The sequence below is a fragment of the Dromaius novaehollandiae genome, chromosome 3 (genome assembly GCF_036370855.1).
Source record: "Dromaius novaehollandiae isolate bDroNov1 chromosome 3, bDroNov1.hap1, whole genome shotgun sequence".
Classification (NCBI taxonomy): domain Eukaryota; kingdom Metazoa; phylum Chordata; class Aves; order Casuariiformes; family Dromaiidae; genus Dromaius; species Dromaius novaehollandiae.
In genome coordinates, this window is record NC_088100.1 from 71,419,967 (window position 1) to 71,445,424 (window position 25,458).

Genomic DNA, 25,458 nt, shown 5'->3' on the forward strand with positions numbered 1-25,458 from the left:
GAAATGAAGGACAGCCTAAAAGAAGGTACAGCTAACAACACTTGTGTGTGGCTGACAACCAAAGACTAAGCCAGTATTACAGTGAGAAGGCAGGGAAGAGGGTAGGAGCACATCAGCCACCATCACTTCTGCACCTTCAAAGCTGTAGGTAGTGATGCCATTTCTTACCTTTGCAGAGGTACATCAGCCACAACTGTATGTCTGCCTGAGACTAAAAATTCCATCTGATATGTATGTTATCATGTACATGCGTTATATTGTTTCCTATAATATCTTCAGTAAGATTACTCTGTGCAGAAGCCTTAATGGTGATTGTTTCTGCACCTTCAGATTCAAGCACACCATCTCCCACCTCTTACTGTAGGAACTGCATCCACCTCACTCTGCATAGAAGCCTCAGTGGTAGCTGCTTCTGGACATTTTTGAATCTGTCTCACTGAAAGAAACTTCAATTCCATCATTCTGTAAAAGGAAGGTCCTTGACAATGATTTTGCTACAGCCTCGTTCTGAATTAGCTATGATGTCTAACACTGCTGAATTTTTCTGAGACAGATCAACCTTTGTGTTATATGTAATACTTACTGCAGTCTCCACTTCTGGAATATGCTCATCTCTCATCTCGTCTTCTGCCAGCTCTGTTAAGGGCAGTTTGCCTTGGTCTGAGGACTCCTGCTTTAGTATGGGCTCTTCCTTGGAAGTGACCATTTTGCTGCAGTGAAAGTCTTTGTCTTTTGATGGAAGTTCTTCTGCTGTCCTCTGCAATTCAGGAGCTTCCTCCAGGTCTTCTACAACTGCTTCTTCATGCTTCTGCCACTGGCCTTCATCTCTCAATATAGCTACATTTTTAAGTCCGCCTGCGTTCTCTTTCATTGCAGCAGGTATTTCACTTCTCTCTGAACCTTCGTGTAGAACTCCTCCTTCACTTCCATTTATTCCCTGAATGCTCCTTGCACTTCCCAGGGCTTGGATGTCATCCTCCTTGTGTCCTTCTGTTTTCAAGGACTGTTCAAGCAAAAGAGTTTCCTGGCCTACCACTTTCACATCTGTAGCATCGTCTTTCATGTCTGACTCAATTTCTTGCACTGTCTCAATTACAGTTGCTGTCATGGTTCTTTCATTAACCAGCTGTGCTACATCTGATGACCTTACTCTTTCAGCAACTTCCTGAAGAACTTCTTGTGTCTGTCTCTCTAATTCTCTCAAGTTTTGCTCAGTAGCCTCTACTTCCTGTACAGGTGTAACTTCTTCTGTAGTATCAGGGGTTTCTGACAATCGTGAAACAGCAGAAACCATCTCAGTCGTCTCCTCAGCAAAGGATACTTCCATTGTTTCTTCGGCACAGTAAGCTTCTGTTGTCTCCTCCAGAGCTGTCACTGCTTCTGAGGTTAGCTCTTGCTCACTTGCTGTGGTGTCATCACTTTTATCCTTTCTCATCTCTGGCACAGTCTTAGCAAACACCACTGCTTCTTCTACAACAGCTTCTGATTCAAACGTTTTCTTAGTTTCTTTCTCTTCCTCTTCTTTTGACTGCTCAATGCACTCTGTCACAGCAGCAGATATCCAAGATGGTGATCTTTCTTCAATACTGGTAACTGCCCTTTCTCCTTCCACAACAGTAACACTAACTGCATGTACAAGTCCGTCACTAGCTTGCTCAGTTCTTAAGGCCTCTTCTAGTTTTTCTGCTCTTTCTTTCTCTGAGGTTTGTTCTCTTATGGCTTCAGCATCCTTTGCTTGTTGGGCTTCAATTTTCTCTTGCTCTGCTGCTTCATATTCAGATAAAGGAACAACAGCTGGAACATCAGAATCTTCTTCAGTTGTTTCTGCCATGTCTTCTCTTGCTTGTTTAAGAAGCGCTGGTTCTGGTTTCCCATCTGACTTTTTCTTCCTACGGCCAGGCATCAGTTTTCTAAATGGAACCCATGATTCATCTTTTCCAGGCTCACCATCTGATGTTGAGTGCTCCAGGCTAGATCCCATAACAGAGTCTTCAGTTCTCTCTTCCATTCTGGTTTTGGATTTCCTTCTTGGAGTGACTAACCTTTTAAATGATTCCCACGTTGAAATACCTTCACCTTCAGATGGGCTTCCAGCTTGTTCAGGGGAGGAATTCCCTTGTCCTTGATCACTCTCCTGAGAGCTAGTAAGAACTGTATCTGTTGCTGTTTCTTTGCTCTGTCCAGATTCTTCTATTCTTTGGCCTTCTTGACCAAGCTTATGCTCAGCTTCTTCATCAGATGATGATGATTTCCTGGCTCTTTTCTTCGAAGAACCTACACATATAAAAGCTTCCCAAGACACAGAGGTGTCAACCTTTCTTTTGGGCTCTTCGGTGACTTTCTCTTGCTTCTGGTCCATCCCATTTTCTTTTAATTCTCCCTGATTTTCATCAACTGCATTTTCAGTTGTAGACACTGCAGCACTCTTTGTCCTATCAATTTCTTCTTCTTTATCACTTTCAGAAGGTCTTCTGACACGTTTCTTGGGAGTCACCATCTTTTTAAATGATGCCCAGGGTGTAACACTTTCTCTTTTTCTCTCCACATCTGAAATTGCAGCATCTTCACTTTCAGTGACCTGCATCCCATCTGCAGATTTTTCCAAAGAAGGAATCTCATTTAACTCCTCAGGAGAAGAAGCAGAACTCTCTGCCTTTTGTTCTTCTGGGCTGTCTGGGGAATCTGATAAGTGCTGAATTTGTTCTCCCTGTTCTCCTAACTTAGATTCCTCTCTCCTGCCTTTATGCTTCTTTCCAGACAGTTTTTTTAATCCAGTACCTGTAAAGAGTTTCTTTAAAGGGCTGCCCTGTAGTTTAGTTTTTTCTTGAGAAGACAGCAGTTCAGCTTCACTTGTGATACCTTCTGGAGGCCTCCTTTCAACTGCCTCATCAGAAGTTATTTCTGTGGTTATTTCAGTTGGTTTGATATCATCAGTCATAGCTATGCCAGTTTGGCCCTGTAGACCTTCATCAGTGGGTCTGGCTGACTGTTGGTCATCCTCTGTGTCAAATGAATGTTCAGAAGTGGAGGAGGACTTAATTCCAGGAGCACCCAGAGTCAGTTTTGTCTCGTGTGCTTTGCTTGCTTTCTTTTCCATGGTTGTCTCATGAGCTTCTCCTGGTGTCTCTAACTTTCCAATGAGGTCTTCTATTGCAGGTGAAATTATTGGTTCTGATTTCTGTGTTTTTTCATCAAACGTTTCTTCCTTCAGTGGAGCCAAGGATTCAGGTTTACTCCCTGCTCTTCCTTCAGATTTTTTTAACTCTTCACCAGTACTTTCAAGTGCCAGTAATCCTGCAGATGCTGCTTCAAGTTTCTCTCCAGAAGCCATTTTGGTTGTGTCATCTATTTCACACTTCTCTGTTGATTCCAGTTTTTCTTCCACAGATAAAACTTCTGGGGATGTTTTCAATCCTGCACTTGCACTCTCAGTGATACCACTAAAAATAGGATCAGTGGTACACGTTATCTCTGTCACCTCACTTCCTTTTTCTCCTTCAGTTTTTTCTTCCTTTTTACCAAGATCTTCTGACCTTTCCACTAACTTCCTTTCTTTATCTTCAGCTTTTTCTTCCTTCACACTCCCTTTAACAACTGCTGCTCCTATAACCTCATTGTCTCCCTGCCTGTCATGCTTGGTTAGCTCTTCTTTCTTACTTGCTTCAACTGTTATGGCTGCCACAGTCTTTTTCAGTTTCTGCTTTTCATCTTCGGTTTGTTCCTTCTCATGTGTTTCAATAGTTACTGCTGTCACATTCTTCTCTTGATCTTCACTCTTGTCCTCAGATTTTTCTTCCTTTTCAGCAGCTTCAGCTGTTAACACTGCCTCCTCTTCTTCTTGGTCCTCTTCTTTCTTAGCAGACTGTAGTTCATCTTCTTTAGGCTTCCTAAAACTCTTCTTCTTCCTGAATCCAGTCCATCCCTGAGAAAAAAATTTTCGTAATGGTGATGCAGTATCAGTGGCTAAGGCAGCTGACTGAGAACACAGCTCCTTTGCTTCTGGTGTTTTAGGAGATTCATCTTCTGGATTTTCATTCTTCGTTGCGTCTTTGGTGTTGTCTTCTGCAGAGAGGGCATCTTCAGGCACTGGTATTTCCTCTGGGCTGACTTCGCTTTGATCACCAGTTCCCTCAGTGCCTTCCACTTCCTTTTTTACAGTAAGCAGTTGAACTGGTTCTGATTTTCCTGTCTTTTCCTTCTTAACTGTGAATCTGAATCCAACAAATTTAAAAACCTTTTTAAAGCCCAGATCATAAGACTGTGGCTCAGATGCTTGGTCAAGGTCTTCTGCATCTTCTTCCAAAGACGGCAAATGTTTAGATATATGAGGATCCTCTTTTTCATCATCTACACCATCCTTGGTGCTTGAGTCAGAAGGACTTGCCTCCATAGTTATGGCCTCTTCCTGCAAAGCTGCACTGGACTGCTCTGTTTGTCCAACTGTTAAAAAAAAGAAAAAAAAATAGTTTCCTTGCATTCTCAATTATCTGTTAACTTTCTACCTGTACACATATATTTATTTTCATTCTTGACCAACATTTCCCAGCCATGTAAGTTCTACTACCTGTGTTCCTCTTCTATGTGCTATAATTGCCATTTTTAAAAGGATGAGTTCTAAGCTTACTCTAATTTACTGTAATTCCTTTTCTTTCTCATTTCAGTCCATGGATCTTTTCAAAGCTTATTTGCAAATGCACACTTACAGCATGTATTCTCTCATTCTTTCTTTTCCTTTGTTGTGGGTTTGGGGGGGGGCGGCGGAGGCTTGGACTGTAAGACAAGATGGTACTAAAACTTGGTGTGAGAAAAAAAAGTGTTCATTTCTATCCTATCATATATCAAAGAATTCATATAACAGTACATGTAATTATTTCTAGGGCTGATGCTCCATATCCTTTTGATGCAGAGGGAGACTTTTAGGAAAGAAGAGAATTTTAAAAATGTGTTGATCTAAAATGATGACAAGAAAAGCAGAGCTCATTATTCTCTTCTGTCCCAAATGAATGATAAGATGTGATAAAGTTTATGGGAGATTTTCTATTTTTCTGAAAACTTGCAAACTCCAGAACAGTTAGAGTACCACATATTTATTTTAAAATCAGCAATCTTGGATCTCTACCATACATTACAAGACCATTATAGCCAGACAGAAACCTCATCCATAGCAATTCCATATTCCTTAAAATTAATGAGGTTGTTAATGTGTAAGCAGGTAGAAGTATTAAGTATGTAAGTATTATTTAAAAAACTGTAAAGTTACAGTAGGCCTAAATTTTCATTCAACAGTTTTAAATGGATCTTTGGAGGCAAAAAGATGGGGAAGAACAAGGATGTCCTGCAAAAGATGAGAAGACAGAATTCCTGTTGCTTATAATAATAGTGTGATGAACATATCTGATAAGGAACAAAACAGCATATAAAGATTAAACCTGTGGTTCATTTGAGACACTGAAAGACTCTGCCTCACAGGACTTGTTGGAACATGAGGGAGGCACAAATGAAAAAGGCCGATGTTAAGCAGTAATGTCTTGGGAGAAAGCACTGCTCCTTTCTTTAAGTTGTACAAGCACTACTTTGATGCCCAAGGGCATGCAGGAGACAGCTTTCAGAAGTGATTTAGATTTTAGTTTTCATTTGATCCCACTCTGGAGCTGGAGCTAAGCCTGAAGCTGGCCTTGCTTTGCGCAGGGCAGGCCCAGCTGACCTCCGGAGGTCCCCCGTCAGCCCATGGCTGCTCTGGTTCTGCCTGCGCACGTCCCCTTTGGGAAGGGCTGTGTCTTTGTCAGTGCTCAGACAGTGCACTCCACGTGTGACTGCAACGCCCACCAATAAGAGGCAAAACTAAATCTACAAATACACTAGCTTCTAATAGCAATGTACAGGGGCAATCCTGCTTATAGTCCCAATTAACAGCCTACTGACTGTTGTTTCTCAACCAAGATAAGCAAAGCCTTTTATTTTTCTCTTTATCTCATAGTCTAAAATTACTTGACTCCTAATTCACTTAAGAGTCCAACCTCTGACAATCACCCTAACTCCCTGAACATTTTAAAACAATGACAGATGTTCAAATGAGTAATTTGTGAGGGAGCAGAAGAAGAAAAAGAAATCTTTCTGAAGAATCCAGGAATATTACTCCATTGGTACAATACCTCATGCAAACTTCAGGACACTCCACAAATAAAAAAACCCTCCTTTTAAGAATACTTCAGTCAGTGGCAGGCTGAGGAGGGGAAATAAGGCTGTAAGGGCAGCTAGAACGAGCAATAACATATTTGAACTCACTTTTCATTTTAAGATGGTTACCAAACAAAAACTGACAGGTCTATCTTATTTTATTAAAATTGTTTGGACCCTTATAAATCAAATACTATGCAGCTGTAGGCTGAGAAGATATAAGGATAATGCCAAGGAACCATTTTTGTACTTGTGTTCATTTATTCTTAGGCCCAGAAAGTTCACTGTCATTTACATCAAACTATGTAATTTAACAGAAAGCTTATTGTGGCTTAATGGGATTTCACAAAATTAGAAGTTCACATACCAAGGTACATACCAAATATTTTGTAATTGTTTAGTGACATATACATTAGATCTAAAAGTATACTCTATATACTCACCATACTTATGTGTATATACAGAAGTATCTATCGCAACAAAACTCGTAAGTATTGCTGTTTTCAATATAGTATACCATTTTTGGGTGGTAAGTATTTACACTTCTCTTTTTTCTGGGTGGAAAATGTGAATTTTCTTTCCTCTGTCTATGGCATCAGTTTTTTTTTTTTTCCCTGGGCCAGCTATGAAATTAGACATTGATCATATAGTCTTAGATACCAACTTTGTTCATGAGCCAAGCCTCTTAACACTTCTTGTGGAAGCAAGGTCTATACAGGCTCCTTTCCGTTCTTCCTCAATCCAGCATCAATGCCATCGTACTTATTCTCAGTCATTTGGAATTGTCTGTGTCCATCTGACATGACTCAGATACAGTTAGAGAGAAAAAAAGGGGCTGAGAGCAAGTTGGGAATGCTGAGCGTAAGTGGGAAAGCGCAGAAGCAGGAAGGCTGTAGGAGTGGAGGAAGAGGCAGAAGGCATTCATCACTCATTGCAGGCACGTGCTGAGCAGCCAGAGATCTCCTTCCAAGAGTCCCCCTTAGGTCTTGCAAACACTCCCCAGAAATGCACACTTACCACTCTGAAAACCTGAGGCTTCAAAAAATATAGGCAGTTTATAGTTGCAGTTGAGGCTGCTTTTTTTTTTTTTTTTTTTTTTTTTTAATTCCTAGAACAGAAACTAAGTGTTTAAGAGGAGTTTCAGGGATTTACAGGTAAACACGTTTACTGTAAGGGAGGACTGGAACAGAATGTGACCTAGTAAGGTACTTCCATTTTCAAAGCAAGAGATAAGGCAAAGGACTAGTTTATAAAGGCGTCTCTTCACAGTCATAACCATTCAAAGGATTTCTGCTCATTATATTTATAAATGGATGTATTCTATAACATTCTAAGACAGACTCAATATCTGTAAAATGCTTTGAAAGTAAAAAGAATTGTATCATTACAAAAGCTTCAAGTATAGGTATTTATTAAGATAACTACTGGGATCATAAAATTAAGAAAGGGAACATAGAAATTTACAGGCTCAGTAGAAAGCTTTCAAAACCTGCAGAATCAGGAATACAGTAATTAGATCTTCCAAGTCAATTGTGCTACCTTGCAACACTTATTAAAAAAAATTGCAAAAAGGAAGATCTGTAACAAAAAATTTATTGACTGAACACATATTTTAATACCATTTGATATTTGGATGGAAAGCTACAACTATGCTACACACTTCTCACCTCCGTCACCCCCTCACAGAGCACACAGTGGGAGTCTCTACAGGCTTAGTCCAGGCACTGCCCCTATCGTGCCACAAAAAAAAAAAAAGCATTAACCCAGCCACAAGGTATTCTGTGCCCAGCCACAAGGTGTTCTGGGCCCAAGGAAACACATGTCAGCTGGTAAGTGACATGCTACTGTTGTTTCCAGCCTCTGCTTTGTCTACTTCTTTCTGTCCGTCACACTTAAAATTACTCTCTTGGTGTTTTAACCCCAATCCGTTTCTGATGCTTCTCCAGAGCATTTGAAGAAAGAGATGCCTTTCAGGAAATTTTCCATGTATGCTGCCAGCTGGCAAGAGGCTACCACTGTTTTGTGACAGGCCTGCAACACGATATGTGTCAAAGTCAGGCTTTTGCAAGAAATACCTCCAAATAGCATTTTTATACTTAGTGGGCACAAAAGAAACAGAGGACCTGAGAAGTCAACTGTACACGCTGAACTTTATACTTAGCAGTTGGATTCTTAAATGACATTTTTATTAATGACATTCTTGGTGCCCAAACATTGTTAGTGCAGACTGTTTTGAATGCAAAGCAAACAATGAGTAACTCCACTTAGAAAGCTTTGAGAGTTATTTACACAACGTATTGTTCAGAGTATTGTAGCATGTCACCACCACAGATCTTTTGGCAAGACAACTCTGTGAATGAATTTACAAAACTTAAAAGCATCTTTAAGAAACGCAGGAGATCCTTTAAAAATACCTCTCAGAAAACTGCTTAGTGAAACACTGTTAGGAATACAGTTTCTTAGGTCTGCCCTTAGTAAGGCTGCACTTTACCCACTATGGACTAGTCAAGGCAAAAAATACAATAAAGATATATCCAGAGGCAATGATAAAATCATAGGTTACATCATAAAAATCGATCCACTTTGTTATTTAAATCCACTGTGGCTAAAAACTAAAGCTGAAATCCGATTTTAACTGTTTATGTAGCCAGTAACTTTCAAGTATTTTAATTGAATCAAGGTGCAGTTTGTGCTTTAATAACTGCAAACATTCCATTTTATTCTGAAAGAAACATGTGGTAATGAAGGTCTTAAGGATTCAGAAGTGCCTGACTTCACAGTTTTGCAGGTAGCTTAGTCCACGAATAAGAATTTATTTCCATTTTATCAGACGCATGCAAGTACTGATCAGATGTTGGAACATTACTATTTTCAAACTGGCTGAATTCCTATCACATCTCATTAAAACAAAACTAATTAACACTTCTCTTTTAATAACCTGATGGACACTGTCAGCAACATAACTTAACTGCCACCACCAACTCATCCGTCTCTAGAAGTGAAAATGTGTTCCTCCTCTGGTAGTTGCAAAAAGGAAAAAAGAACTCTGACTGCAAGAGTTAAATCCACTGCACTTCATGCGCTTGCAGTCAACCGTGTCAACATCTGGAGCTGGTTGACTTTTCCCCCCAAGGATTTGCAGCACTGTGCTGGATTTTTTCCATAAATTCCCTACATTCTAAATCTATCAGATGTATGTCATACACACCCTGTTCCCCATGTTTTAAACTCTACTGACCACTGAAAGACTCCAGAGGTTTTTTTTTATTTTGTTTTCATTTATTCAATGTTTAAGTATTCAGGGCCAAATCGTGCTTTTAGTCACATATACAATACTCTCAGTAGGTTTCCATGAGTGCAAGTGAAATAGGAAATAGCCATAAAGCTGAAAGGTATTTTAGAATCATTTGCCTCTATTGCAGCTAGGTTTGCCAAAATATGACTCGCAAAGAACACCTACTGCTATAAAATTCACATGACAGTGAAACACAAGAATGCAATTTAAAATTGGATTTGAACTAAGTGCCCATGATGGTGACAGTTTAATACCAGGTTTTTATTAGTTAAATGCATTTTCCTTAACTGCACAATTCCTCTAATTATTATGGAAACATACAAAGACAGAGAAGGGCCATAAACACATAAAATTGGAGAAGCAGTAATTAAAAAACAAAACACATTTTAAATGACAACATCTATGACATCTCTCTCCCAAACAGATTTATTTAGAATGAAGTAGCTAGTTGGGATTTAGTGAATCTGAATATTTTAGCAAATAAAAATGTAAGCTGTGCATTTAGCTTTCCATTGTAGAGTGTAAGAATTGGCTATTATATCACAAATTCTGATCCTTCTCACTTCAAATTTCAGGAGGTTGGTTTTAGTAAAACAAACAAAAACCCTATCAAACAATACACTTTGTATTAACAAACATAAAGCAGAAATATATCCAGGTGTTACCCTTTTAACAAACTTTTTTCTTTTCTTAAGTCAAATGCTTGAATATGCTAAAGGCTGCAGCACTGTTGCTTCCTGACAATATTTCACCAGTTATTGCTTCCCATCTTTATTACTGATTATATTTACATTTCCACCTCAGTGTACAAATAGGTCTTTCATGGAAAGCATGTATTGCTTCCTTCATCATTCTATTCACTCCATTATTTCTAAGGACTGACTTGCTGTGCTTGTAGTGGGAAGCAGGTTCTTTAAGAATGCTTAAATAATAAGGGATGATTTACAGAGATTTTACACACTAAATCTCACAATGCATACATGCAATTCATGACCTTCGTAATCACGCTCTTTCAGAGCTTGAAAAACAAGTATCAGCACGTTCAGTCTTTAGTTCTCTGGTACTTGGGTGGCAACTGAACAGGTAAGAATTAAAATTTTACATACTGCTGTGTCTGTTTTTAAAAAGGGAAAAAAGGAAAAAGTAGCAAAATACCTGTAATTTTTCACGTGTTTGAAACTCCTTGAAAAAGCAAAAGCAATGTCCCCACAAGAGGACACTGTATATAACCTCAAACAAAAATAACTTAAAAAAAAAAAAAGCACAATCATTTCCGATGTCATACTCTAACATTCCCTCATAATCACCTTATTTTTAGAAATTTATGCTTTAGCTGTACTTGTCTGCTGCAACCTAGACACCAACTTACCAAATGCCAGCATGGGAAGTTATATACTTTATTAACAGAAGTTTTTAGAAATACTACTTCTTTCAGTTCAGTGTTTCACAAAGCCAGCGCTTAAATTCAAAAAACAGTATTCAAGTTTCTTCAGTTTTTTTTTTTTTAAGTAGGGGTCATTAACCATGGCTTGGATATGCAGTTACTGTATTTAAAGATTCTTCATTAAATGAACTCGCAATAATAAACTGTTCTTAAACCAGCCCAGCTGTTCTGCTTGTCAACCAAACCAGTATGCTACAAATATTTATGAAATTTCTTGGTTTTCCATACTGCCTGTCTCTCATGTTCAGGGACATTGTTTTGCTTTTTAAAATAAAACGTATTGACTAAGTATAAGAAAGATGTAACAGTAGTGCTCTGGTATTTGGGAAAAATATCTGTTCCACTAGAAACACAGAAGAGATATGGCAGTATAACTCAGGAATTGTTAGGACATTTTTGAGAATGATTAACTAAAACGCGCAACGAGCAACAGATTGAAATTTTTCTTTGTCAAAACATCTGCATGAAGAATAACATATTAACATCACAGACAGACTCATTACAAAGAAGACTTAGCTGCGTCTACACTAATTAGACAAACGACAGCTTAATGTACTTCTGCATATCAATCAAGACATGTGCTGTGTCCCTTCAAAGAAATGATAACTTGTATTATGAGCCAGACGCAGTTCTTGCAAAATGTAGTATAGAAGCAATTGTGCTACAGTGAAAATCTAAGTTTCTAGAAGAATTATTAAATAAGAAGAACCTCAAAGTATCAAACTGTGCAACCCTATAAAAAGATTGCTTCAGAAAAGCAGATTAACCTTTAATTACCAACAATAAAAGGAAATAAAAAAATAGAGAACCCTTGAGGAAAAAGACTCAGCATGTGATAAGCTCATTAAACATCGAGTTTAATGAAAACCCTATTGTAAACAGCAGTAGGATATCTCCTCCCCTACTAACTGATTCAAATCACGTACAGTCTTCCCCAGGGTCAGCTCCTAACAGAGCTGGACTTCTACAGGCTTTGTTGTTGATATGTATTGTAACAATAAAGTATTTTGCAGGAATAAACCCTGCATTTGTTGAATATATTCACTAGCTCCAGCAAATTAAAAAAAAGAGCAAATAAACAATTATCAATATAGTGAAATAAAAAAGATTTAGCAGCTTGCTAAAGACACACATCAATTCAAGGGAAATTCCATGCTTAAAATTAATTATCTTTAGGAAATATAATATACATATATTTTTAAATTTTGTATTGCCACTTTATCTTACACAAAAAGGCACATCTCTGTGCAAAAGCAGCAGTGCAAGATAACTTTTTTTTAAAATATCAGCTCCTCTCAATATTATTATCTTTCCAGAAAGCCCAATTAGTTTAGGGTACCAGCTCTCATATTTCAATGGCGCATCCTCCACTTCCTTAAATAAAACGTAGAGAGTTCAATGGATACAGCATCAAGTTTTTGATATCACAGGCAGGAATCCTCCAGAGACACACACATACACGAATGTTTTGTTTCATTATAATTAAAACAGTTTTAGAGTAACAGCTTCATTTCTCTCATGCAAATACTCTTACAACTTCTAAATGATGCCCGCTTCTACTTCTCTTTCAATTTCACTAAAGCTTAGCTTGAAAGATATTGTATTGCATTATCTCTTGATTAACATACAATAGCATAACCAACGTGGCCACTACTGTTGCTTTTTTTTCAGCTACTAACCTATACTCTGATACTTCAAAAAAACCCCAAAACCCCAAAACCCCAAAACCCCAAAAACCCAAAAAACACCCTACAGTTAGCATTTTCTTCAAATTTTTAAGCCCTGTATCGCAAATACCACATCAAATGCCTGACTAGAAGTGGCAAGAAATTTCAAAATCTCAACAACCTACGGTTCAGACTTTGATAAAGTATTTGAGACGGACCTTTTAACTCCAAGCACACTAGTAGGAAACCTGTAATAAGGAAAACAATACTTTGGAGAGTGAAAGGCGCATTCCAGCATGCACAGCCCAGCTCGGCACGCCCTCGCCTTTCCACCGCCCTGCTAAGTAATACAACGGCTGCAGCATAAAGTCACCAGATGTCACACACACAAAAGCAGGCGCTAAGCAGCGGAGTGCAAAAATGAATGCGCTTATGTCTGAGCAATGCAATGCTGCCTTACCCGTGATTGTTATGGTCCCCAGCATTTTTAAATTACACTAATAATAAGAAACTTCCTTTTCACAGTGTGAGGCTCCGTATATTTATTCCTGTCTCGAGCAGCCTTGGCGACAAGAGCGAGCCAGGAGCCGCAGAGCCTCCGGCGACCCCGGGGGTGCGCAGCCCGTCCCTGCACGCTCAAGCAGGGCTTCAGCAGCGTCTCACACTCGGGGTGGACCAGTCCCTCCTCAGCTGCTTGCTGCACCGCTAAGGGAGCAAAAGGCAACTTCGGGGCGCACGTGATGCTCTTTAAGGAGGGAATCCCTCCCCTCCCCTCGCCAGCACCAATTGCTGGCTAGCAGACCTCCTGCCGAGACACTGGGACTGTCCGCAGGCGGCAGAAATACAATTTAACTATTCTCTTTCCATCATTTCTCTGCTGGAAATTACACCAGTTCTACTTGAAAGTATTCACCTTCCAACTTTTACTATGAGTATGTCTTTTCTTAAAAGAGAGGAAACGTCTGCTTTGCAGGAAGGTATAACCACTTTCTAAACAACAGACCACTTTGTTTCAAGCTTTTGGAACATCTTTTTTAAGCAGTTTGATGCAAAATAATCAGACCAAATTGATATATCAATAGATGCTATTTAAAAGCCATAGGTAGTTTACTTTTTACTATAGTAAAACCTCATAAACAAAAAACACATTGAACACTTTTGTTTCCTCATAATGGATCATTTGCTCCTTTGCCTACTAACAGCCATATCGTTTTTTTTAACTGGAAATCTCTACAACCTAATTACTTGTGTAAATTGTCTTGAATTCTGCTGTCAAGAGGTTCAGACAGGTATTACTCTGGATACTTGTATTATAGTAATATAATACTCCAACAGCTCTTACTATTAGTGAAAGAAGGCACACTATGATAAAAAACAGAATGTAAAGTGTCAGCATCTGATATATGTGATCTTTCATTATGATAATGAGTTTACTATAGATTACATTGGATATCTCCGAAGTCTGATAATCTGGGGGCTGGGGGAATCTATACAGATCTGATGATACACAAACATTTGGGTCAGCCGACCAGAGCCTTTGTCTGTGCACTGTGGCTCTCACCACCAGCTGCAATGCCGTTTTCAGTTAACTTAATCTGACAGTGGCAACTTTCATGAGTCTGGATCATCTCTCTCAAACAGTCTTCCAAATATGAGAGTCAAGTAATGACTCAGCCAAAGAAGGACAGAAAAGAAAAATCCAAAACAACAAAAAAACCCTTAGTCATATAACATTCTTTTACTGTAAATAATCGCCTGCATTGCTTACGCCATGACACTTTATTTCTGATTTTAAAGACCTTGCAAACAAAAGGAGATAAAGAACGAGTAGGAAACATTAAGAAATGTTGGGCTAAAACGACTTATTTCTCTTGAGGTGTGGCACATTTCCTCACTTCTTTAGCTTCTTTATTCATTTCTCCAAGGACATATGGACCAGACTTTGTAAGGTCCAGAGGAATAGATATGAACAATGATGAGTATCCGAATGTAGTTTTTACCTGAAGAACTAGCTTTTTAATGCTTGACTAGACAGTTTCTATTTTCCTCTCCGGATGGTGTCATTTGCAGTTACTGTTACCAGGAAATAAACACTGCCTTGCCTCCATAAAGGCCACTTTTATTTGAGAGACAATCTCTAGGATTGTTTTCCCTTTCATAGAAATTATGCTGCCATATAGGCTAGGTTCCACTGATAGCAATAAAATCCTGACTGAAACAGCAATATCGCAGAACTACATGAAGAGATGATATTAAAGAAACCAAAGACTTTTCAGGCAATTTACTTAAGTACGAATTCCTAATGTTCATCAAGCAAAAGCATCATGCATTTGGTCACATCCAATTATTTTCATTCTAGGGGAGCTTCCCAACTCTGCTTCATTATACAGTCTAGGAATACAATTTCTGTATAACTAAAGCTACAGTCCACAATTATGTGGATTGTTCACAATCCCAATTGAATTCAACAAAATCACTTTGGCTATCAACTCGAAATCCATGCCCTTTTAAAGACCATCTTATATTACTGAATCCAAAAGATGAATACTGACATGAAATCTTCTGACTCTACTTCAAACCATCAGGTATTTTCTTCTCTTTCATGACTTTGTTTATCAATTATCCTCTCTCTGAATATCCCTATCCATAAAAAGTAAAATTTTAAGAGGAACAATGTCTACCATCAGTGAAAGACAAAACCTGTTTGCATCAGAGTGCCAAGAGTCTACCAATATGATAAAAAAGAAAATGCAAAGGGCCAGCATAAAATATAGGCAACCTTCTATTGGGATAATAATATTATGACAATTAATCTGAAGAGGTGGCAAAGAACTGCCTTTACTGGAATTCCAAACCGAAAGTACAATAAGGGCTATACAACTGCCTTAAGCTGAAAAGCGTGGCCCATCCTATCTTTCCCCCCACCCCTTCCCTGCTCTCCCATGTCAGCATTAGTTGTCTGCCCTGACGGAAAACTATCCCCTTCCCACCAACAAATCAGTGTGCAGCTGGATCACCGAAGCTGATCTCCCTCACTGCGCAGCCACGCAACTGCCTCCAGCAGCACAAGGAAGCGGGCAGGAACCAAAGGCTGAAGAGCGCAGGAAAGGCGGGCTGCCCTTTTGCGCAGAACGAACAGCATAATTATTACTGTACAGCCAGGAAAGAAAGAGGTTCTCAGGGTAGGACCGACTGTGGTGCCTCCGAGGAGAAAGAGATTTTGTGATCAAAACACAAGTCTGATTACAAGCTGTATGAAAGAGAACTATAATCAAAATAGAGTCAATGGATCACCAGACTGTCCCTTCCTGTGAGCTCAGGATAGTTTCTTAACATTAATACCACCAATGAACGAATACAAAAGGATTTCTACCCTATGAAGGATGAGATAAGCCAATGCAGCATAAACTCCTAATATAAGGAGTGGAAATCGAGTCTTTCCTTTAGGTGAATGGTCAAGAGATTGGCAGCAAGCCATCAGAGGCACTGCAGATTTGCACTAAAGGAAAAGAACCACACCTGAGGCAGAAAATATAATACCCTGCACCATCTACAGTTTCAGCCTGCAACTGCTTTATTATTTCAACTGTGCTATAAAGAAGATGTATCCCAGTAAACACCTGAGAAGCACTGAACCTGAGCAACAAGGAGATCAGCTGAGTAAACTATCTGCTCACTAGGAAATGGCTAGTTGATTCTTATTTCAACTTCTCACTTAGCACCCTCGCCTCTATAAAGTGCCCATTGAACACAGGCTTTTACTTACCAGTTGGTATACCTGCTTCTGCCTGCAGTCCGGGTGGCTCCTGAAGGGGTGAAACCCCCTCTGGCTGCTCTCCATTCAGTTCCTGATGCGTTGCAACACCTTCTGGCTGATGTGGTTCCTGCAGTGGGACATCAAGCTCCAAATTGTCTTCACTGACGTCAGATACTGGTAAATTTGCATCTAAAACCTGCATGGTCAAGTATTGGATACAGGATGGAAGGAAAGGAGAAAGAGAGGGGAAAGAAGGTAATGTCAGTATTTGCCCAATTGTCCTGCACAGAGCATTTTCCATTCATACTCATTTTACATATATATGGGCATTTGGGGAAATAAACACTTCTATGCTTCAGTGTAGTACTGCCCTTTTTCAAATTTATTAACTTTAATAAATCGTCAAAGTGCTTCTGTGAGAAAAAACAATAGTTATAATCTGGGGCTATTTTATTGTTCTCCTGCATGAAACACAGAAGAATCGACTCTCACAGGCAATGGCCTATAAACTTGGGTAAAAATACATTTCTAACATTTACAATCATGAAAGAAAACTTCAGAATGATGTGAATCTAGCTGATGAAAAGCCATTTTTCATTCTTCAAAATGTCTGAAACAATTGCTCTCATATGTGCATGAATCCTGTCCACACTAAAGCCTTTGAGGTTGCTCCTCTGCTGATGTATTTATTTCTCTTACTGTCATAAACGATACAGTTAAAAAGCAAGTGAACTATCCAGGAGAGAAAGCTGAACATATATATAAATCCCATGAAGAAATTCGTTGAGGCTGGGATTAAAATTAGAATTTGGGGGCCTCAGTTATGAGGCAGAGCTTGTTCTTATAGGGGAAAAGTGAACTTTGTTTTAAATATAATAGTACAGAGTACCCCCAAACTATTGCATTTTTTTCTAAATTTGTCAATATATGAACTTTAAAATAAATATAAAAACCTATTTTTTGGAAGAATTACATGCTTATGCTTATCAAATTCAAGGGAAGACACTGATGTTCCTATATGAACTGCTTTTACCCAGTATTTTTACAAGTAAAATCTAGAGCAGCTATAATAGAAGAACTGCAAAGGAGGTGGGGGGCTCTTTCACAGCTTCCACATTTGATACAATTTTAATTACTTCCAGGATTTTTTTATGGTCTTGCCATACAAGGGAGATACTTTAGAAGCATATTTTTATTATTTGAAAAGTTTAGAATGTGTTGCCATCATTTAAAATACTTCTTTACCCTTTAATTATTTGTTTAACTAACTAGCTCTCCAATGGATTGTATTCCCTTCCAACAGGGCCATTTCAACTAATTAACCACATCTCCAATCTCCATTCACGAATTACAAGTTTAAAAGTTCCTCTGGCAGAACAGCAAATCTTAATTACATATCATTTTCTTATTACTCAGCCATACTTCCAAAATACTGGCATTGAAGATCTGTTCATTAACTGTAGAAACCACTGATACGTCCCATCTTTCAATGTAATGTAACATCCAAAGATTTGAAGCACCAAACTGGGATGAGAAAGATGCCACATTCCTGATGACTCTCCTCCAAAAACTACTAAAAGAAGTTTCTGAATGGGGAAACCTGTTATTAACTTATATTAGCAATTATCCTGCTGCAACGGAATTTCAAAGCAACATACAAAGCGCTGGACAAAAGGCTTCCCTCCTATTGTTCAACTACCTTTTCATGTGTCAGACCAGACCTGAGAAAAGCACTGTGCCCCCACTTCCCTAGGCAAAGAAGTGTGCATTAGGGTTCCCAATTTTCAGTTCAGAAGCCCTTAATTAAGCCAAATTGTTTCCACCTGGTGTTGCTGCATTCCTCAAAGCTGCCTTTCACAGCCACATAATCCACCTCACGAAAAAGGACACCATTCTGCACTACTGCCAATACCACAGATGGAATAATTTGGCTTTAGAGTTTTCACATGCTGAGACCAGATATTAAATAGAAGAAATACAGAATGGCTCAACACTCAGATTACATTCCCGCTTCTCACATCATCCTTTTCATAAATCTAAAACACAGGAACTCAGAAGAAATAAAAATGCCACGCTACTGAACAAAGGGATATAAACCCTGAGAAGTTCTTCTGCTTTTGGACACAGCATCAATTCAATGGTGATAACCGGTTAAAGACTAACAATAAACAAACACAGAAAATACCAACCTAATTTTTAAAGTGCTTTGAGATCCTCTGATACTAATTTATTAAAGGGCAGATTTTTTTTTTAATAATGCATTTTCCTCATTCATCTTTGTAAGATGGCTGCTAAGCCCTGCAAACACAAGAACGACCTTAAGTTTACACGTGTCCTGCTGGCTCAAATGGGACTTAGCTATCTGAAGATGAATTCATGGATGAATATTTCAGGATCACACCCTCAGAATTAGCACAAAATATCTTAGCACTCATTCAAAAGTTTCCTAGCATTTCTTTTCAAACTTCTCCCAGTCGACATGCCATTTTTAAGCTAGATTTACATGTATAGACACTCAAAGGCTACCATTTGTGTAAGTGCCTAATATGGATCTGTGGACTCCATAAGGAACCAGGGTACATAGGAATTAGGCACCTCAATGCAGTACACCTTGTTTCCTTTTTAAATTGAGCCCTCAGTGTTATGAGAAAATATTAACTATGCTAAATCCCTCCCCTAGTGCTGAATTTTCTACAGTTGTGATGCAGTCAGGTAGATAGTGACTACATATCATCCCAAAGATAAGTGACCAAAATGCAGAAGTCTCTGAATCTAACCGATAGCATTTTACAAATCTAAAGTGTTAAGATATCTTCCAGTATGAAGAACACTACTAAGTGTAAGATTATAAGCAGTCTTCACTATCAGCTGGTATTCTTATAATCCCTGTTCACTCTGTATATAAAATAAGTTCTGAAAGCAGGACACATCATTCACAACTGAGTAGAAACATAAATATATGAAGAACTTGGTGTTTTCAAAGTTGACCAGATCATCAGTATAACCCTCCTCTTCCAAGGAACAGTGACCTTTTTACCCCATTCATTCTCCAGTTAAAAGAGTTTGACGTGATTATTGACTACATAGAGCAAATTTAGATTTTCAGATCAAGTGGTCTATTTTAAATAATGGAACAGATTATAAAAACTAACAAAACAAGAGTATTCACAAATTAAAAAGAATACACAGGAGACAAAAATATGCATCTTACAGATGTTTCTATAACATGAAGGGGCACACAACAGCGTAATTAGTTTTTAAAAGAAGTTTTCTGTTCTAAGTTACTAAGGCTCTTTATGAGGGTCAGTGCAGTCTGTCCCACTGCATTAGGTCTTGAGAAAAACTAATTTCAATTTTCACTCACATTAACTGCTTCATTTCTCTGAAGGGATCTCAACTGCAATTTGGATCAATTATGTCTAATTTAGTAAGCGGCATTCTTAATTCCATTGAGAATAGTTATAAAGCTTAGACAAATATAAAGTCAAACTTTAGAGGGATTTTAGAAAACCTTAAAGACAAAATTAACAATATTAGGAATCTCATTATTCAGCTCTACCATTACTGAGACATATTACAGTTGGTAAATTTATCAGGTTTCTGAGGCACATATTCAAGGCTCTCCTTGGATTATGAAATAATTTATGAATGTGTTGCCTCATAAATGCTGGTGAAAATGTAGGGAACTGGTTTCCCAGTTCCTTCCTCCTTCTGCTTATTCATTCTCAAACCAAAGGACTTTCAGTGATGCAGCACTTTTGTTTCTGCCATGTCACTGTTACACAGCACGTTCATATTCTCTAAAATTTTCCCTCAGGCCTACCACAAAGGTGAAAGTAAAGCGCTGATATACAGCTAGAGAGATTAAAATGCATACTGGTTGTTGCACAAACCATTCGGTAGCCAAATGGAACAGAAGCTGCTTTATATATAGCATTAAGTTCAATTGTTAAACTTCACTGAATACATACAAAATTGCAAATGTATAAAGAAAACTAATATATAAAGAATTATGCCAGATATGAATGGCTAGCAAGTCCCTGCTCTCTTATTGTACTTAGAGCCTATTTCATCCCTTACTCGCGATGGGCTAGCAGCACCACCATTCCCAACATTCCTTGTACCAGACCCAAATCATTCCAGGGATTCCTCCTACCAGGCCCAAACACACCAGAGTTAATTTTGCCTCATTCTGTTAATCCTTCTACACTGATTCTACATTAGATTACCAAAATAGCCAGATCCAGCTGTCTGAACAACTGAGCAAACTAACACAAAGGTCTCTAATACTTTTCCTCAGGTTTGATTTTGAAATGTCAGGAAAGCTTACAGCACTGTTGGTCAGCCCAGGAGGTCAGTTCCTAACACGCTGCTTCATTAAAAAGTTCTTCAAACACCAACATTTTGAAAAGAATGAATTTAGATCATTTCTACTCTTTGTTCACAGCAGTTTGTCTTGTTTTGCATTAGCTAAAGCACTGCAGGTTCCAGGGGCATTACAAATTCCAGGTGGAGATAAAACAAGGACCTTACTCCATAATGCACATGAGTGCATACTCAATTTCAGTACCTTATTTCTGGGCAGTCCCCCGCTGACAAATTCAAGAGCCTTCTCCTCGCTTCTCACTATTCTTTTGTCCTGACTCTCAGCCTGACTTAGTAGTGATATGGATGACTACCTCAAAATCCACATGGCTGAAACAAAACTGTCAGTCTTTACTCTCAAATCATCTCTAATACCTTTTTTTGCAACCTGTGAAGGAACTGTTACCCTGCAGCATGCCATTCTAGTCCACACCCTAAGCCTGATCCAACCTGAGCCCCTTCCTAGGTCTTACATCTTTCAAACCTTTCCAAGTAACAATTCTAAGGCACAACCTTACCTAACCATTCGCCTAGGTACCACTTATCCAGACCCTAAGGATCATGTATCTTTTAAAAGAAGGACAGAGCACAAATCAAATTACTCTTGTTTCACTAACTAAAAACATGCCTTGCACTTCCAACCAGAAGACTTTCAAAGACCTTATCACTCCTCTCTGCATTACTTTAGCTTCTCTGTCACATCAAACATAAGATAATTGCCTGTGCTTTCAAAAGTTCCTGGACATTTCCTCACATTTCACACATTATTATGGGGTTATTTCACACTTTCACTGGATCCATGGCACCCATTTCCACTGGGTATTTTTTCAATTAAGCATTGTTATGCTTTCTCCCAAGCCACCCTACAGCTATGGGAGGAACATTACCACAAAACCACGTCATTACCTTCCCTTCAAAGCCTAAGGAGAAGTACTCAAAGAGAAGCAGTGTTGTGCTAGGAGTACTCCTGCAGCCTGCTTGCATCATTCATACCAAATACCTCAAACTTGAGTGGTTTTTAACTTGGACTCTTAGAAATGCAGTTTAGGGACTTTCCTCCAGTACTTGATTAAGCTTAGTTTTACCATCACTAATGTAGGACATGCTTATATTTTCAGGATGACTCAGCTCTGTCGCCAGAACACAGTTGTTTAAACAGCAGATGTAAGTCTGTCACAGCTGTTATTTGTCAGGCATTCAAACAGTAAGGCATTCTGACATCTCAGCTGGTAACCTCTTTAGAAGAGATGGTTCCAAATATTTACTGTCTAGCAGACACTTGCTCTCATTACAACACAGGTAGTGTAATCAAGTTACTACTCAGAAATGGAAATTATCCAGAAAACAGTTTGAACGATTCACTAGTTCGGAGTAGGGGCCCCTGCATATGAGAACGTCAGGAATTCACCATGCTCAAAATTTTAAAGCCATCAATCCCAGCAAAAAGTTACCTTTGCCAGATCTCTATTCTGCTGCAAGAATACCTCACTTGGCTGCCAGTTTTTTCTGGACTCTATCTTTAAAAGTTCCCCTATGCAGTTTCAGGTAGCTGTTGCAACACAGCATTCTGCCTTCTCAGTAGGGCTGCAAAAAGAAACTTGTAATGAAACTGGTACCCTGGATTATTAAATAAAATAAAAATGTGGGTTTTGATCAAAAGAACCTAACTGTTTTAGCCAAAACGTTGATTGATAGCACAACACAGCTCTCCTTGTGCTGCCTGAGAGGCCTGTAGTTCCTCTCCATCCCTGTAAGAGGCACCCCTCTGGGGGCAGCAAACCGGCATCTTCTTCCAGTTTCTCTTTGCAGCTTGGCATGAGAAGAGAAAGTTGGGTGGGAGGCACATCATTGCTATGAGCAGAGGGCAAGCTCACAAGAGGACTGAGCCAGTCTAACAGCTTGCTGCCACGCAGTTCCCTGCCTAACCCCGGTCACAGGGTCCCGCCTGCTCCCTTGCACTTGCTGCTTCTATTGTCCAAGCCCCAGAAACCAAGACATCTTGCTAAATAGGCAGAAAACTATCTTGCCAAAGAAGCTGAAGAGCTTTTGACTGGGTTAACTCACTGACTAAGCTTACCAAATACCATGAGCAGCACAGGGGAAGCCACAGGTGCACACAGCCCAGGCTGCAGCACATCTCAGGAGCGCGGGACCCATACTGTTAGGCACCTCCAAGCATTTCTTAGTTTGGGACACCCAAGGTTTTTGTTTGCTCTCCTCTTTGAGACTAAAATAATTCTGTTCCTACTTTTAGCACTATTATTATTGAAATCTCTTAAATCTTTCTCAGGCCAAATGTCAGTCCTGTGTGCTGCTCAGGACAGTCTGACAGGGAGATTTCACAAGCAGACGTGATTCAGTAGCTCACGGCCACCAGGAGGAAAGGCTTTTCATTTCCCCTCCTCCCCTGTGCATCTGGCCACATGCTACAGATGCATGCCTTGCCCTGGCTCTGGGTCTCATCAGGGCTTTGTATGAGCAACTTCAACTCACTCAAACATCAGGGAACTGAGCCAGCAAAAAACCCAATCTGCTGTTTCTTGAAGGGTTAGTGAAGTAAACTGGCTCATGAAAAGGTAAGGTGAGCACCAGATACTGTGGAAGGTGGACAGAACTGCATCATCGGGGGCAGGAAAGGGAAAGGGACAGGAGAGGAAAGGAAGAAGGGAGGAAGATATTGATGCTGAAACAGTAATTAAGTAGATTGATGAACCTTCCATGGAGCCACAATTTCGACAAGGCTTTGGGTGTTGGTTCACACACACAATGGATTCAGTTCAGACATGCAAAAGGATTAGCACTTCCAGCTCTCCCGTTGCACTCCTCTCCAGAGGTGACTTCCCACAGCTGGGGCACCCACATGAGATAAGGAATAGCTCCTCACCCCCCAAGTCCAGGCCTCGTCTATCACAGCAACACCACCACCAAATTCATATCCTTTAAGACATACCCACTGTATCCTCTACAAACAAATTAGCTCTTTTATAGTTTTCTTGCGGTGGGGGGACACAGCATGATCTGGTCATTTTCTAGATTCAAAGGGCTGAAAGGAATAACCATGAAAAATTGTTCCATGAATCAGCATAGCACTACCTTATTGTAGTAAGAACAGAATAAGTAGGATAGAAGAAAAAAAAAACCTCTGACTAAACTTCATTAAAAAATTACATTATACTACATAAAAAGGAAAATAAGACAGGACTAGTTGTTTGAGGAAAAAAAAAACAGACCACACCTTCTTTTAGCAGTTAAATGCTATAAGAACTTCCTCACCTTCAAACAGTCCTACTTAAATAACAAGATTAAATCTATTAAATAGAAACCATTTTTCCTAAGGAGTAGAAGGCATAAAACAGCATCAATGGTGTTATCTTTTTTTGTCTTAGTCCCTGTAATTGGATAAATATGAATATGAATGTTACGGCCCTTCTTGAAACTCACATTACCTTCACTTTGAAACAAAGAATCATGGTAGTCAAATGCTTGCCCTGCGTAAATTCACTGGTGCCCAAATTTCAGTATCTGAAATCTAAAATTGTTAAACAATTGCTAAATGCTTTGTTATCCAAAACTGATTCCTAACGCTTATTTGATTAAAAATGAGGTAAAACAAATCTCATTTAAAGTTCATTCTCAATGTGGTTTTCAAATCTGTCAAAACATGCACAAGGAGGTCTAGTAGAAGCCAGGAACTATGGGAAATTCAACTTGAAAGTTAAATCTGAACCACAAGGTCAAAGAAACAAAGTCAAAACCAGTTCTCGAGCTTTAACACGCCCACACATCAGCTTACAGAAACTTCTGAATATCCCTACTTGGACGACCCGAGCTCTGAAGAATCTAAAGAGCTGGATCTTGGTGTAACGTAATATTATTTCTCCCCAGCAAACTAACATCTAAACTCAAAGCAATGCTATGTAAACACGTAGATGCACATAACCTCCCTTTCAGTCCCAGAATCCCCCAAACACGCCTATTCCAGAGGGATAAATGGGTTCATTCATAAACTATTTTTAAACAGCAGGCATGTTTTAAAAGAATTTCTTTCAATTCTTCAACGTATTGATTAAACATAACACATACCTAAAGCTGTTCTGCTCCGTACTGGCAGAGAGTGGCTAATTACTTCTTTTTCCCCCCTCTGCAGTATTATATCAAGGAGCACGAAAACCATCATTACAGAATAAGCCAAGACCATGATTGCCAACTTCCCTGTCTGTTTCACACTGCTTTTGTTGTTTGGACCTGGCAGGGGCAGGGGAGTGCCTCCCACGGATGCTGCAATTCAGGTGAATTTGAGGGTTTTTCTTTTTCTTTTTCCTTTTTTTTTTTTTTTTTTTTGGGGGGGGGGGTGAATACTGAGGCAGGAGCCGAGTTGAGGAAACTTGTCAGCGCAGGGGAGGATTCCCTGCCGCAAAGGCCACGCACCGGCTGGCTCGGCCGCCTCCCACCTGAGTCCTCGGGAGAGGGGGGAGGAAAAAAGGGGGGAAAGAAAAAAGGAAAAAAAGGGGAGAGGAAAAAAAAAAGGAGGCTGCGGAGAGCAGCAGCTGCAGCGCCCTGGGTACCAGGGCGAGCCCATCGCAGCACCGCAGTCAGGAGATTTCTTGGCACCGGCGCTGCCTGGGTGGGGCCGCCCCTCATGGCCCCACACAAAAGCGGCGCAGCGCGTCGCGACCCGACCCGCCCCGCCGCCCCGCACCCACCCCACCCCACCCCACCCCGTCCCGTCCCGCCGCCGCCGCCGCCCCCCGGG

At 39.6% G+C, this 25,458-nt stretch overlaps 1 protein-coding gene across 3 annotated transcripts in view; it reads right to left on the reverse strand.

The window, feature by feature from the left end:
* The window catches only part of AKAP12 (A-kinase anchoring protein 12), a 31,687-nt gene that overhangs the window by 5,590 nt on the left and 639 nt on the right, over positions 1 to 25,458 (reverse strand). Inside the window, exons 2-3 of one of the 3 annotated variants that reach the window (XM_064509156.1) lie at positions 16,362 to 16,536; positions 584 to 4,440 (exon numbers count right to left, since the gene is read on the reverse strand). In XM_064509156.1, the coding sequence (XP_064365226.1) occupies positions 584 to 4,440; positions 16,362 to 16,536 (4,032 nt within the window). Of the gene's footprint in view, positions 1 to 583; positions 4,441 to 13,043; positions 13,330 to 16,349; positions 16,537 to 25,458 lie in introns of those variants that run through there. The other 2 variants (XM_064509155.1, XM_026122187.2) reach the window with 2 other exon arrangements.